This window comes from Pleurodeles waltl, chromosome 7, assembly GCF_031143425.1.
Source record: "Pleurodeles waltl isolate 20211129_DDA chromosome 7, aPleWal1.hap1.20221129, whole genome shotgun sequence".
In the NCBI taxonomy this organism is placed as follows: Eukaryota; Metazoa; Chordata; class Amphibia; order Caudata; family Salamandridae; genus Pleurodeles; species Pleurodeles waltl.
The window spans coordinates 1,547,131,097-1,547,146,892 of NC_090446.1; the positions used below are offsets into that span (position 1 = coordinate 1,547,131,097).

The 15,796-nt window shown below is 55.2% G+C and overlaps 1 protein-coding gene across 2 annotated transcripts in view; it reads left to right on the forward strand.

Moving 5' to 3' along the window:
- BCL3 (BCL3 transcription coactivator) overlaps window positions 1-15,796 on the forward strand; it is a 243,311-nt gene that overhangs the window by 197,759 nt on the left and 29,756 nt on the right. For both annotated transcript variants that reach the window (XM_069201444.1, XM_069201445.1), the window contains exon 5: window positions 15,611-15,699. In XM_069201444.1, the coding sequence (XP_069057545.1) occupies window positions 15,611-15,699 (89 nt within the window). The remainder of the gene's footprint in view (window positions 1-15,610; window positions 15,700-15,796) is intronic.

Below are 15,796 nucleotides of genomic sequence, written 5' to 3' on the forward strand. Positions count from 1 at the left end.
ACTGCATTGAAACTGTGTCCCTCAGCGCATACATGCAGACTGCACTGATCTGTATCCCTCAGCGCCTACATGCAGACTGCACTGGATCTGTGTCCCTCAGCGTCTACATGCAGACTGCACTGAAACTGTATCCCTCAGCGCCTACATGCAGACTGCACTGAAACTGTGTCCCTCTGCGCATACATGCAGACTGCACTGGATCTGTGTCCCTCAGCGCCTACATGCAGACTGCACTGAGCTGTGTCCCTCAGCGCATACATGCAGACTGCACTGAAACTGTATCCCTCAGCGCCTACATGCAGACTGCACTGAAACTGTGTCCCTCAGCGCCTACATGCAGACTGCACTGAAACTGTATCCCTCAGCGCCTACATGCAGACAGCACTGACACTGTCCCTCTGCGCATACATGCAGACTGCACTGATCTGTATCCCTCAGCGCATGCATGCAGACTGCACTGATCTGTATCCCTCAGCGCCTACATTCAGACTGCACTGAAACTGTGTCCCTCAGCGTCTACATGCAGACTGCACTGAAACTGTGTCCATCACCGCGTACATGCAGACTGCACTGATCTGTGTCCCTCAGCGCATACATGCAGACTGCACTGAAACTGTATCCCTCAGCGCATGCATGCATTCTGCACTGAAACTGTATCCCTCAGCGCATACATGCAGACTGCACTGAAACTGTGTCCCTCAATGCATACATGCAGACTGCACTGAAACTGTATCCCTCAGCGCCTACATGCAGACTGCACTGAAACTGTATCCCTCAGCGCCTACATTCAGACTGCACTGAAACTGTGTCCCTCAGCGCCTACATGCAGACTGCACTGAAACTGTGTCCATCACCGCGTACGTGCAGACTGCACTGATCTGTGTCCCTCAGCGCCTACATGCAGACTGCACTGGATCTGTGTCCCTCAGCGCCTACATGCAGACTGCACTGAAACTGTATCCCTCAGCACCTACATGCAGACTGCACTGATCTGTATCCCTCAGCGCCTACATTCAGACTGCACTGACACTGTGTCCCTCAGCGTCTACATGCAGACTGCACTGAAACTGTGTCCCTCAGCGTCTACATGCAGGCTGCACTGAAACTGTGTCCATCACCGCGTACATGCAGACTGCACTGATCTGTGTCCATCAGCGCATACATGCAGACTGCACTGATCTGTATCCCTCAGCGCCTACATGCAGACTGCACTGAAACTGTGTCCCTCAGCGCCTACATGCAGACTGCACTGAAACTGTATCCCTCAGCGCCTACATGCAGACTGCACTGAAACTGTGTCCCTCAGCGCATACATGCAGACTGCACTGAAACTGTGTCCCTCAGCGCATACATGCAGACTGCACTGGATCTGTGTCCCTCAGCACCTACATGCAGACTGCACTGAAACTGTATCCTTTAGCGCATACATGCAGACTGCACTGGATCTGTGTCCCTCAGCGCATACATGCAGACTGCACTGATCTGTATCCCTCAGCGCCTACATGCAGACTGCATTGAAACTGTGTCCCTCAGCGCATACATGCAGACTGCACTGATCTGTATCCCTCAGCGCCTACATGCAGACTGCACTGGATCTGTGTCCCTCAGCGTCTACATGCAGACTGCACTGAAACTGTATCCCTCAGCGCCTACATGCAGACTGCACTGAAACTGTGTCCCTCTGCGCATACATGCAGACTGCACTGGATCTGTGTCCCTCAGCGCCTACATGCATACTGCACTGAGCTGTGTCCCTCAGCGCATACATGCAGACTGCACTGAAACTGTATCCCTCAGCGCCTACATGCAGACTGCACTGAAACTGTGTCCCTCAGCGCCTACATGCAGACTGCACTGAAACTGTATCCCTCAGCGCCTACATGCAGACAGCACTGACACTGTCCCTCTGCGCATACATGCAGACTGCACTGATCTGTATCCCTCAGCGCATGCATGCAGACTGCACTGATCTGTATCCCTCAGCGCCTACATGCAGACTGCACTGAAACTGTATCCTTTAGTGCATACATGCAGACTGCACTGAAACTGTGTCCCTCAGCGCCTACATGCAGACTGCACTGAAATTGTATCCCTCAGCGCATGCATGCAGACTGCACTGATCTGTATCCCTCAGCGCCTACATGCAGACTGCACTGAAACTGTGTCCCTCTGCGCATACATGCAGACTGCACTGAAACTGTGTCCATCACCGCGTACATGCAGACTGCACTGATCTGTATCCCTCAGCGCCTACATGCAGACTGCACTGATCTGTATCCCTCAGCGCCTACATGCAGACTGCACTGAAACTGTATCCTTTAGTGCATATATGCAGACTGCACTGAAACTGTATCCCTCAGCGCATACATGCAGACTGCACTGAAACTGTGTCCATCACCGCATACATGCAGACTGCACTGATCTGTATCCCTCAGCGCCTGCATGCTGACTGCATTGAAACTATGTCCCTCATCGCATACATGCAGACTGCACTGATCTGTATCCCTCAGCGCCTACATGCAGACTGCACTGATCTGTGTCCCTCAGCGCCTACATGCAGACTGCACTGAAACTGTATCCCTCAGCGCATGCATGCAGACTGCACTGAAACTGTATCCCTCAGCGCATGCATGCAGACTGCACTTAAACTGTGTCCATCACCGCGTACATGCAGACTGCACTGATCTGTATCCCTCAGCGCCTACATGCAGACTGCACTGATCTGTATCCCTCAGCGCCTGCATGCTGACTGCATTGAAACTGTATCCCTCAGCGCCTACATGCAGACAGCACTGACACTGTCCCTCAGCGCATACATGCAGACTGCACTGATCTGTATCCCTCAGCGCCTGCATGCTGACTGCATTGAAACTATGTCCCTCATCGCATACATGCAGTATCAAGCTTTTTTCCAGTCAAAAATGGGCCAGTTCGCAAAATCAGCCTGTTTGTGACCAGAAAAACAGCGATTTGTTATGTTTCAAGCCAAAACTGTGATTCGGTAGCACATGACAGAATTGTAATTTTGGTTTGCGACCAAATACTGATTTAGTATTTGGAAGGGGAGTCCCTTCCAAAAAGTGAATCGGAATGGTATGTATTACTGTTTTGAAACCAAATTCTGGTCGCAAAACAGGAATACTTTACCACCAGTTTAAAACTGGCGGTAACCCATTCGCAGCGGGGACGGGGTTCGCAAGGGACCCCTTCCCCTTTGACAATGTAAATAATAATAGTATTTTACAGCATGCAGTTCTCCCACTGACCACTGCCAACTCTTAAAAATGAAACTTCCATGTTTATTTTTTTCTTTTTAAACGTATCCTTTTTTCCTTTAGGGAAAATGGGCTGCATTAAAAAAAAAGATTACTTTATCAAAAAGTTATCACCAGTACAGGCCACCATCACTGTTATGGCTGTGATTCCTTGTGGGTTGCAAATTGATCCTGCCTCATTAATATTTATGAGGTAGGTCGATTTGCGACCCGCTCGGAATTGCTGAATGAGTTTCACGCATTAGGAAAAGCGATTTCCCAATTGTGTTTCACAGAAAACCTCTATTACGTAATCACCATTCTTAATATTGGTACATCTGTCCTTTAGTTAGAAGGTAAAGTATTTGAGCAGGACGAACCTCCTTGGTGTATCCGACCCACACTCCATTGCTTATGTCTCAGTCCACTTCACTACTGACTGTCATTTGTGCATTGAGTCTTGCGATGCTGTTTCTACTTAAAACTTTAAAAAATACTTTCTCCAGTTCCCTTTATTCGATTGTTGACATTTTGGTGTTATTTTGTTTACTAAATTGTCGTCTATTTTTCTAATGCGTTTTGGTATTTTTATGACTTTGCATTTTACTTTATTATTGTTTTGATACTGCAAAAATACTTTACGCATTGCTCCATGAACTTTGCATCGAGACCCTTCAAGTTTCGTTGCACCACTTTTCAGATTAATTTAGTGACTTTGAAGGGTTAGCCTGACAAGGGTTGAGATTTTTCCTTGAGGTGGGTAGTCACCCACCCTAAATAATAATCTAATTTCTTACATCCTGTAGTTGCTTGAGGGGTCAAACAGCGTCTGCAGGAGCTTGAGCGATCAAGCAGTGTCTTTAGGAGCTTGAGGGGTCAAGCAGTGTCTGTAGGAGCTTGAGGGATCAAGCAGCGTCTGTAGGAGCTTGAGGTGTCAAGCAGTGTCTGTAGGAGCTTGAGGGGTCAAGCAGTGTCTGTAGGAGCTTGAGCGATCAAGCAGTGTCTGTAGTTGATTGAGGGGTCAAGCAGTGTCTGTAGGAGCTTGAAGGGTCAAGCAGTGTCTGTGGGAGCTTGAGGGGCTTTCTGTAGGAGCTTGAGGGGTCAAGCAGTGTCTGTGGGAGCTTCAGGGGTCCAGCAGTGTCCGTGGGAGCTTGAGGGGTCAAGCAGTGTCTGTAGGAGCTTCAGGGGCTTTCACTAGGAGCTTGAGGCGTCAAGCAGTGTCTGTAGGAGCTGGAGGGGATTTCTGTAGGAGCTTGAGGGGTCAAGCAGTGTCTGTAGGAGCTTGAGGGGTTAAGCAGTATCTGTAGGAGCTTGAGGGGTGAAGCAGTGTCTTTAGGAGTGTGAGGGGTCAAGCAGTGTCTGTAGGAGCTTGACGGTCAAGCAGTGTCTGTAGGAGCTTGAGGGTCAAGCAGTGTCTGTAGGAGCTTGAAGGGTCAAGCAGTGTCTGTAGGAGCTTGAGGGGTCAAGCAGTGTCTGTAGGAGCTTGAGGGGTCAAGCAGTGTCTGTAGGAGCTTGAGGGGTTAAGCAGTGTATGTAGGAGCTTGAGGGGTCAAGCAGTGTCTGTAGCAGCTTGAGGCGTCAAGCAGTGTCTGTAGGAGCTTGAGGGGTCAAGCAGTGTCTGTAGGAGCTTGAGGGGTCAAGCAGTGTCTGTAGGAGCTTGAGGGGTCAAGCAGTGTATGTAGGAGCTTGAGGGGTCAAGCAGTGTATGTAGGAGCTTGAGGGGTCAAGCAGTGTCTGTAGGAGCTAGAGGGGTCAAGCAGTGTCTGTAGGAGCTTGAGCAGCTTTCATTAGGAATTGAGGGGTCAAGCAGTGTCTGTAGGAGTTTGAGGGGTCAAGCAGTGTCTGTAGGAGCTTGAAGGGTCAAGCAGTGTCTTTAGGAGCGTGAGGGGTCAAGCAGTGTCTGTAGGAGCTTGAGGGGTCAAGCAGTGTCTGTAGGAGCTTGAGGGGTTAAGCAGTATCTGTAGGAGCTTGAGGCGTCAAGCAGTGTCTGAAGGAGCTTGAGGGGTCAAGCAGTGTATGTAGGAGCTTGAGGGGTCAAGCAGTGTATGTAGGAGCTTGAGGAGTCAAGCAGTGTCTGTAGGAGCTAGAGGGGTCAAACAGTGTCTGTAGTTGCTTGAGGGGTCAAGCAGTGTCTGTAGGAGCTTGAGCAGCTTTCATTAGGAATTGAGGGGTCATGCAGTGTCTGTAGGAGTTTGAGGGGTCAAGCAGTGTCTGTAGGAGCTTGAAGGGTCAAGCAGTGTCTTTAGGAGCGTGAGGGGTCAAGCAGTGTCTGTAGGAGCTTGAGGGGTCAAGCAGTGTCTGTAGGAGCTTGAGGGGTCAAACAGTGTCTGTAGTTGCTTGAGGGGTCACCCAGTGTCTGTAGGAGCTTGTGGGGTCAAGCAGTGTCTGTAGGAGCTTGAGGGGTCAAGCAGTGTCTGTAGGAGCTTGAGGGGTCAAGCAGTGTCTGTAGGAGCTTGAGGGGCTTTCTGTAGGAGCTTGAGGGGTCAAGCAGTGTCTGTGGGAGCTTCAGGGGTCCAGCAGTGTCCGTGGGAGCTTGAGGGGTCAAGCAGTGTCTGTAGGAGCTTCAGGGGCTTTCACTAGGAGCTTGAGGCGTCAAGCAGTGTCTGTAGGAGCTGGAGGGGCTTTCTGTAGGAGCTTGAGGGGTGAAGCAGTGTCTGTAGGAGCTTGAGGGGTTAAGCAGTATCTGAAGGAGCTTGAGGGGTGAAGCAGTGTCTTTAGGAGCGTGAGGGGTCAAGCAGTGTCTGTAGGAGCTTGAGGGTCAAGCAGTGTCTGTAGGAGCTTGAGGGTCAAGCAGTGTCTGTAGGAGCTTGAAGGGTCAAGCAGTGTCTTTAGGAGCGTGAGGGGTCAAGCAGTGTCTGTAGGAGCTTGAGGGTCAAGCAGTGTATGTAGGAGCGTGAGGGGTCAAGCAGTGTCTGTAGGAGTTTGAGGGGTCAAGCAGTGTCTGTAGGAGCTTGAAGGGTCAAGCAGTGTCTGTAGGAGCTTGAGGGGTCAAGCAGTGTCTGTAGGAGCTTGAGGGGTCAAGCAGTGTCTGTAGGAGCTTGAGGGGTCAAGCAGTGTATGTAGGAGCTTGAGGGGTCAAGCAGTGTATGTAGGAGCTTGAGGGGTCAAGCAGTGTCTGTAGGAGCTAGAGGGGTCAAGCAGTGTCTGTAGGAGCTTGAGCAGCTTTCATTAGGAATTGAGGGGTCAAGCAGTGTCTGTAGGAGTTTGAGGGGTCAAGCAGTGTCTGTAGGAGCTTAAAGGGTCAAGCAGTGTCTTTAGGAGCGTGAGGGGTCAAGCAGTGTCTGTAGGAGCTTGAGGGGTCAAGCAGTGTCTGTAGGAGCTTGAGGGGTTAAGCAGTATCTGTAGGAGCTTGAGGGGTCAAGCAGTGTCTGTAGGAGCTTGAGGCGTCAAGCAGTGTCTGAAGGAGCTTGAGGGGTCAAGCAGTGTATGTAGGAGCTTGAGGGGTCAAGCAGTGTATGTAGGAGCTTGAGGAGTCAAGCAGTGTCTGTAGGAGCTAGAGGGGTCAAACAGTGTCTGTAGTTGCTTGAGGGGTCAAGCAGTGTCTGTAGGAGCTTGAGCAGCTTTCATTAGGAATTGAGGGGTCAAGCAGTGTCTGTAGGAGTTTGAGGGGTCAAGCAGTGTCTGTAGGAGCTTGAAGGGTCAAGCAGTGTCTTTAGGAGCGTGAGGGGTCAAGAAGTGTCTGTAGGAGCTTGAGGGGTCAAGCAGTGTCTGTAGGAGCTTGAGGGGTCAAACAGTGTCTGTAGTTGCTTGAGGGGTCAAGCAGTGTCTGTAGGAGCTTGAGGGGTCAAGCAGTGTCTGTAGGAGCTTGAGGGGTCAAGCAGTGTCTGTAGGAGCTTGAGGGGTCAAGCAGTGTCTGTAGGAGCGTGAGGGGTCAAGCAGTGTCTGTAGGAGTTTGAGGTGTCAAGCAGTGTCTGTAGGAGTTTGAAGGGTCAAGCAGTGTCTGTAGGAGCTTGAGGGATCAAGCAGTGTCTGTAGGAACTTGAGGGGTCAAGCAGTGTCTTTAGGAGCGTGAGGGGTCAAGCAGTGTCTGTAGGAGCTTGAGGGTCAAGCAGTGTCTGTAGGAGCTTGTGGGGTCAAGCAGTGCATGCAGGAGCTTGAGTGGTCAAGCAGTGTCTGTAGGAGCTTGAGGGGTCAAGCAGTGTCTGTAGGAGCTTGAGGGGTTAAGCAGTATCTGTAGGAGCTTGAGGGGTCAAGCAGTGTATGTAGGAGCTTGAGGCGTCAAGCAGTGTCTGAAGGAGCTTGAGGGGTCAAGCAGTGTATGTAGGAGCTTGAGGGGTCAAGCAGTGTATGTAGGAGCTTGAGGGGTCAAGCAGTGTATGTAGGAGCTTGAGGCGTCAAGCAGTGTCTGAAGGAGCTTGAGGGGTCAAGCAGTGTCTGTAGGAGCTTGAGGGATCAAGAGGTGTCTGTAGGAGCTTGTGGGGTCAAGCAGTGTCTGTAGGAGCTTGTGGGGTCAAGCAGTGTATGTAGGAGCGTGAGGGGTCAAGCAGTGTCTGTAGGAGCTTGAGGGGTCAAGCAGTGTCTGTAGGAGCTTGAGGCGTCAAGCAGTGTCTGTAGGAGCTTGAGGCGTCAAGCAGTGTCTGAAGGAGCTTGAGGGGTCAAGCAGTGTCTGTAGGAGCTTGAGTGGTCAAGCAGTGTCTGAAGGAGCTTGAGGGGTCAAGCAGTGTCTGTAGGAACTTGTGGGGTCAAGCAGTGTCTGTAGGAGCTTGATGGGCTTTCTGTAGGAGCTTGAGGGGTCAAGAAGTGTCTGTAGTTCCTTGAGGAGTCAAGCAGTGTCTGTAGGAGCTTGAGGTGTCAAGCAGTGTCTGTAGGAGCGTGAGGAGTCAAGCAGTGTCTGTAGGAGCTTGAGGGGTCAAGCAGTGTCTGTAGGAGCGTGAGGGGTCAAGCAGTGTCTGTAGGAGTTTGAGGTGTCAAGCAGTGTCTGTAGGAGTTTGAAGGGTCAAGCAGTGTCTGTAGGAGCTTGAGGGATCAAGCAGTGTCTGTAGGAACTTGAGGGGTCAAGCAGTGTCTTTAGGAGCGTGAGGGGTCAAGCAGTGTCTGTAGGAGCTTGAGGGTCAAGCAGTGTCTGTAGGAGCTTGTGGGGTCAAGCAGTGCATGCAGGAGCTTGAGTGGTCAAGCAGTGTCTGTAGGAGCTTGAGGGGTCAAGCAGTGTCTGTAGGAGCTTGAGGGGTTAAGCAGTATCTGTAGGAGCTTGAGGGGTCAAGCAGTGTATGTAGGAGCTTGAGGCATCAAGCAGTGTCTGAAGGAGCTTGAGGGGTCAAGCAGTGTATGTAGGAGCTTGAGGGGTCAAGCAGTGTATGTAGGAGCTTGAGGGGTCAAGCAGTGTATGTAGGAGCTTGAGGCGTCAAGCAGTGTCTGAAGGAGCTTGAGGGGTCAAGCAGTGTCTGTAGGAGCTTGAGGGATCAAGAGGTGTCTGTAGGAGCTTGTGGGGTCAAGCAGTGTCTGTAGGAGCTTGTGGGGTCAAGCAGTGTATGTAGGAGCGTGAGGGGTCAAGCAGTGTCTGTAGGAGCTTGAGGGGTCAAGCAGTGTCTGTAGGAGCTTGAGGCGTCAAGCAGTGTCTGTAGGAGCTTGAGGCGTCAAGCAGTGTCTGAAGGAGCTTGAGGGGTCAAGCAGTGTCTGTAGGAGCTTGAGTGGTCAAGCAGTGTCTGAAGGAGCTTGAGGGGTCAAGCAGTGTCTGTAGGAACTTGTGGGGTCAAGCAGTGTCTGTAGGAGCTTGATGGGCTTTCTGTAGGAGCTTGAGGGGTCAAGAAGTGTCTGTAGTTCCTTGAGGAGTCAAGCAGTGTGTGTAGGAGCTTGAGGTGTCAAGCAGTGTCTGTAGGAGCGTGAGGAGTCAAGCAGTGTCTGTAGGAGCTTCAGGTGTCAAGCAGTGTCTGTAGGAGCTTGAGGTGTCAAGCAGTGTCTGTAGGAGCGTGAGGAGTCAAGCAGTGTCTGTAGGAGCTTGAGGGGTTAAGCAGTATCTGTAGGAGCTTGAGGGGTGAAGCACTGTCTGTAGGAGCTTGAGGGGCTTTCTGTAGGAGCTTGAGGCGTCAAGCAGTGTCTGTAGGAGCTTGAGGGGTCAAGTAGCGTCTGTAGGAGCTTGAGGGGTCAAGCATTGTCTGTAGGAGATTGAGGGGTCAAGCAGTGTCTGAAGGAGCTTGAGGTCGCCTCTTGGATGAGAGGAGAACTCAGTCTCTGTCCGGACTTCAGCCCGGGGGTGGCTGGTCATCTATGGGAAGGGAGGAGAGCTTTTTGACTGAGGCTCTTAAAGTCCTTGGACGGGTGGTCACGTCTGTGAACAGAGGAGCTCTCATTCTTTGTAGTGACTACAAGGATGCGGGATGGTGACCTCTGGGTTTAGAGAAGAGCTCAGTCTCGAAGGTGATAGCAGCTCTAGGGCGGGGGGTCGCCTCTGGAGTGAGAGGAGCGCTCATTCTTTGTGCTGACCAGCCCCAGGGCGGGTTATCACTTTGGAATGAGAGGAGAGATCACTGTCTTCAGTGACTGAAGCCCCAGGGTCGGTCGAGTCTGCTGAGAGAGAGGAGAGATCAGACTTTGTAGTGGCTGAAGCCCTAGGGTGGGTGGTTATCTCTGGGATGAGAGGAGAGATCAGTCTCTGTACTGACTTAAGCCCTGAGGTGGGTGGTCGGTCCCTTCTAGAGTAAGAGGAGCGCTCAGTCTCTGAGGTGATAGCAGCTCTGGGGCGGGTGGTCACCTCTGGAATGAGAGGAGAGATCAGTCTCTGTACTGACTTAAGCCCTGAGGTGGGTGGTCGGTCCCTTCTAGAGTAAGAGGAGCGCTCAGTCTCTGAGGTGATAGCAGCTCTGGGGCGGGGGGTCACCTCTGGAATGAGAGGAGCGCTCAGTCTCTGAGGTGATAGCAGCTCTGGGGCGGGGGTCACCTCTGGGATGAGAGGAGCGCTCAGTCTCTGAGGTGATAGCAGCTCTGGGGCGGGGGTCACCTCTGGGATGAGAGGAGCGCTCAGTCTCTGAGGTGATAGCAGCTCTGGGGCGGGGGGTCACCTCTGGGATGAGAGGAGCGCTCAGTCTCTGAGGTGATAGCAGCTCTGGGGCGGGGGGTCACCTCTGGAATGAGAGGAGCGCTCAGTCTCTGAGGTGATAGCAGCTCTGGGGCGGGGTCACCTCTGGAATGAGAGGAGCGCTCAGTCTCTGAGGTGATAGCAGCTCTGGGGCGGGGGTCACCTCTGGGATGAGAGGAGCGCTCAGTCTCTGAGGTGATAGCAGCTCTGGGGCGGGGGTTCACCTCTGGGATGAGAGGAGCGCTCAGTCTCTGAGGTGATAGCAGCTCTGGGGCGGGGGGTCACCTCTGGGATGAGAGGAGCGCTCAGTCTCTGAGGTGATAGCAGCTCTGGGGCGGGGGTCACCTCTGGGATGAGAGGAGCGCTCAGTCTCTGAGGTGATAGCAGCTCTGGGGCGGGGGGTCACCTCTGGGATGAGAGGAGCGCTCAGTCTCTGAGGTGATAGCAGCTCTGGGGCGGGGGGTCACCTCTGGGATGAGAGGAGCGCTCAGTCTCTGAGGTGATAGCAGCTCTGGGGCGGGGGGTCACCTCTGGGATGAGAGGAGCGCTCAGTCTCTGAGGTGATAGCAGCTCTGGGGCGGGGGGTCACCTCTGGGATGAGAGGAGCGCTCAGTCTCTGAGGTGATAGCAGCTCTGGGGCGGGGGGTCACCTCTGGGATGAGAGGAGCGCTCAGTCTCTGAGGTGATAGCAGCTCTGGGGCGGGGGGTCACCTCTGGGATGAGAGGAGCGCTCAGTCTCTGAGGTGATAGCAGCTCTGGGGCGGGGGGTCACCTCTGGGATGAGAGGAGCGCTCAGTCTCTGAGGTGATAGCAGCTCTGGGGCGGGGGGTCACCTCTGGGATGAGAGGAGCGCTCAGTCTCTGAGGTGATAGCAGCTCTGGGGCGGGGGGTCACCTCTGGGATGAGAGGAGCGCTCAGTCTCTGAGGTGATAGCAGCTCTGGGGCGGGGGTCACCTCTGGAATGAGAGGAGCGCTCAGTCTCTGAGGTGATAGCAGCTCTGGGGCGGGGGGTCACCTCTGGGATGAGAGGAGCGCTCAGTCTCTGAGGTGATAGCAGCTCTGGGGCGGGGGTCACCTCTGGGATGAGAGGAGCGCTCAGTCTCTGAGGTGATAGCAGCTCTGGGGCGGGGGGTCACCTCTGGGATGAGAGGAGCGCTCAGTCTCTGAGGTGATAGCAGCTCTGGGGCGGGGGGTCACCTCTGGGATGAGAGGAGCGCTCAGTCTCTGAGGTGATAGCAGCTCTGGGGCGGGGGTCACCTCTGGAATGAGAGGAGCGCTCAGTCTCTGAGGTGATAGCAGCTCTGGGGCGGGGGGTCACCTCTGGGATGAGAGGAGCGCTCAGTCTCTGAGGTGATAGCAGCTCTGGGGCGGGGGGTCACCTCTGGGATGAGAGGAGCGCTCAGTCTCTGAGGTGATAGCAGCTCTGGGGCGGGGGGTCACCTCTGGGATGAGAGGAGCGCTCAGTCTCTGAGGTGATAGCAGCTCTGGGGCGGGGGTCACCTCTGGAATGAGAGGAGCGCTCAGTCTCTGAGGTGATAGCAGCTCTGGGGCGGGGGGTCACCTCTGGGATGAGAGGAGCGCTCAGTCTCTGAGGTGATAGCAGCTCTGGGGCGGGGGTCACCTCTGGGATGAGAGGAGCGCTCAGTCTCTGAGGTGATAGCAGCTCTGGGGCGGGGGGTCACCTCTGGGATGAGAGGAGCGCTCAGTCTCTGAGGTGATAGCAGCTCTGGGGCGGGGGTCACCTCTGGGATGAGAGGAGCGCTCAGTCTCTGAGGTGATAGCAGCTCTGGGGCGGGGGGTCACCTCTGGGATGAGAGGAGCGCTCAGTCTCTGAGGTGATAGCAGCTCTGGGGCGGGGGGTCACCTCTGGGATGAGAGGAGCGCTCAGTCTCTGAGGTGATAGCAGCTCTGGGGCGGGGGGTCACCTCTGGGATGAGAGGAGCGCTCAGTCTCTGAGGTGATAGCAGCTCTGGGGCGGGGGGTCACCTCTGGGATGAGAGGAGCGCTCAGTCTCTGAGGTGATAGCAGCTCTGGGGCGGGGGGTCACCTCTGGGATGAGAGGAGCGCTCAGTCTCTGAGGTGATAGCAGCTCTGGGGCGGGGGGTCACCTCTGGGATGAGAGGAGCGCTCAGTCTCTGAGGTGATAGCAGCTCTGGGGCGGGGGGTCACCTCTGGAATGAGAGGAGCGCTCAGTCTCTGAGGTGATAGCAGCTCTGGGGCGGGGGTCACCTCTGGGGTGAGAGGAGCGCTCAGTCTCTGAGGTGATAGCAGCTCTGGGGCGGGGGTCACCTCTGGAGTGAGAGGAGCGCTCAGTCTCTGAGGTGATAGCAGCTCTGGGGCGGGGGTCACCTCTGGGATGAGAGGAGCGCTCAGTCTCTGAGGTGATAGCAGCTCTGGGGCGGGGGTCACCTCTGGGATGAGAGGAGCGCTCAGTCTCTGAGGTGATAGCAGCTCTGGGGCGGGGGTCACCTCTGGGATGAGAGGAGCGCTCAGTCTCTGAGGTGATAGCAGCTCTGGGGCGGGGGGTCACCTCTGGGATGAGAGGAGCGCTCAGTCTCTGAGGTGATAGCAGCTCTGGGGCGGGGGTCACCTCTGGGATGAGAGGAGCGCTCAGTCTCTGAGGTGATAGCAGCTCTGGGGCGGGGGGTCACCTCTGGGATGAGAGGAGCGCTCAGTCTCTGAGGTGATAGCAGCTCTGGGGCGGGGGGTCACCTCTGGGATGAGAGGAGCGCTCAGTCTCTGAGGTGATAGCAGCTCTGGGGCGGGGGGTCACCTCTGGGATGAGAGGAGCGCTCAGTCTCTGAGGTGATAGCAGCTCTGGGGCGGGGGTCACCTCTGGGATGAGAGGAGCGCTCAGTCTCTGAGGTGATAGCAGCTCTGGGGCGGGGGGTCACCTCTGGAATGAGAGGAGCGCTCAGTCTCTGAGGTGATAGCAGCTCTGGGGCGGGGGGTCACCTCTGGAATGAGAGGAGCGCTCAGTCTCTGAGGTGATAGCAGCTCTGGGGCGGGGGTCACCTCTGGGATGAGAGGAGCGCTCAGTCTCTGAGGTGATAGCAGCTCTGGGGCGGGGGGTCACCTCTGGGATGAGAGGAGCGCTCAGTCTCTGAGGTGATAGCAGCTCTGGGGCGGGGGGTCACCTCTGGGGTGAGAGGAGCGCTCAGTCTCTGAGGTGATAGCAGCTCTGGGGCGGGGGTCACCTCTTGGATGAGAGGAGCGCTCAGTCTCTGAGGTGATAGCAGCTCTGGGGCGGGGGGTCACCTCTGGGATGAGAGGAGCGCTCAGTCTCTGAGGTGATAGCAGCTCTGGGGCGGGGGGTCACCTCTGGGATGAGAGGAGCGCTCAGTCTCTGAGGTGATAGCAGCTCTGGGGCGGGGGGTCACCTCTGGGATGAGAGGAGCGCTCAGTCTCTGAGGTGATAGCAGCTCTGGGGCGGGGGGTCACCTCTGGGATGAGAGGAGCGCTCAGTCTCTGAGGTGATAGCAGCTCTGGGGCGGGGGTCACCTCTGGGATGAGAGGAGCGCTCAGTCTCTGAGGTGATAGCAGCTCTGGGGCGGGGGTCACCTCTGGGATGAGAGGAGCGCTCAGTCTCTGAGGTGATAGCAGCTCTGGGGCGGGGGGTCACCTCTGGAATGAGAGGAGCGCTCAGTCTCTGAGGTGATAGCAGCTCTGGGGCGGGGGTCACCTCTGGAATGAGAGGAGCGCTCAGTCTCTGAGGTGATAGCAGCTCTGGGGCGGGGATCACCTCTGGGATGAGAGGAGCGCTCAGTCTCTGAGGTGATAGCAGCTCTGGGGCGGGGGTCACCTCTGGAATGAGAGGAGCGCTCAGTCTCTGAGGTGATAGCAGCTCTGGGGCGGGGGGTCACCTCTGGGATGAGAGGAGCGCTCAGTCTCTGAGGTGATAGCAGCTCTGGGGCGGGGGGTCACCTCTGGGATGAGAGGAGCGCTCAGTCTCTGAGGTGATAGCAGCTCTGGGGCGGGGTCACCTCTGGGATGAGAGGAGCGCTCAGTCTCTGAGGTGATAGCAGCTCTGGGGCGGGGGGTCACCTCTGGGATGAGAGGAGCGCTCAGTCTCTGAGGTGATAGCAGCTCTGGGGCGGGGGGTCACCTCTGGGATGAGAGGAGCGCTCAGTCTCTGAGGTGATAGCAGCTCTGGGGCGGGGGGTCACCTCTGGAATGAGAGGAGCGCTCAGTCTCTGAGGTGATAGCAGCTCTGGGGCGGGGGTCACCTCTGGGATGAGAGGAGCGCTCAGTCTCTGAGGTGATAGCAGCTCTGTGGCGAGGGTCACCTCTGGGATGAGAGGAGCGCTCAGTCTCTGAGGTGATAGCAGCTCTGGGGCGGGGGGTCACCTCTGGGATGAGAGGAGCGCTCAGTCTCTGAGGTGATAGCAGCTCTGTGGCGAGGGTCACCTCTGGAATGAGAGGAGCGCTCAGTCTCTGAGGTGATAGCAGCTCTGGGGCGGGGGGTCACCTCTGGAATGAGAGGAGCGCTCAGTCTCTGAGGTGATAGCAGCTCTGGGGCGGGGGTCACCTCTGGGATGGCAGTAGAGCTCACTCTCTAGTGACTGGAACCCTAGGGCGGGTGGTCACCAGTGGAGAGAGAGGAGAGTTCAGTCTCTGTACTGACTGAAGCCCTAGAGTCGGTGGGACTGCTGAGATGAGAGGAGGGATGAGTCTCTGTAGTGACTGAAGGCCACGATTAGCTGGAGACCCCTTGTCCTTCAAGAGGGCCCCGAGGACAGGCCTCCTTCCTGTGGGAATGTTATAGGAATGCGGACATGCCCCTGCCGCCCCCCCCAGCCCCGCTGGCACCAACAGGGCCTGGCACAGTGCAGGAGGTGGCAAAGACGATTGAGCCCAAACGCAGGCCCTGGATCAGAGCAGCAGCTGACCCCAAGGCCTAGGATGCGCCCATCCCTGGAGGTGCAGGACTCCCTGTATGTACTAATGTATTCATGTCTGCCACATGTGACGTCACATACTGACATGACCCTTCTCTGATGGTTTCAGGGTTCACCCCTCTACACGTGGAGGTGCAGGCCTCCCTGTATGTACTAATGTATTCATGTCTGTCTGTCTGCCACATGTGACGTCACCTACTGACAAGACCCTTCTCTGATGGTTTCACGTGACGGTGGAGACCTCCCTGTATGTACTAATGTATTCCTGTATGTCTGTCTGCCACATGTGACGTCACCTACTGACAAGACCCTTCTCTGATGGTTTCAGGGTTCACCCCTCTACACGTGGAGTTGGAGGCCTCCCTGTATGTACTAATGTATTCATGTCTGTCTGTCTGCCACATGTGACGTCACCTACTGACAAGACCCTTCTCTGATGGTTTCAGGGTTCACCCCTCTACACGTGGCGGTGGAGACCTCGGACTCTGACCTTGTCCTGTTTCTGCTGCACCAGGGAGCGGACATTGATGCTGTGGTAAGTAAGTAATATACGCTGTGCTGTTGTGCGGGAGTACAGACGAGTAAAGAGGCCGTGCTGCTCTACAAGAGTACAGAGAAGTAAAGAGGCTGTG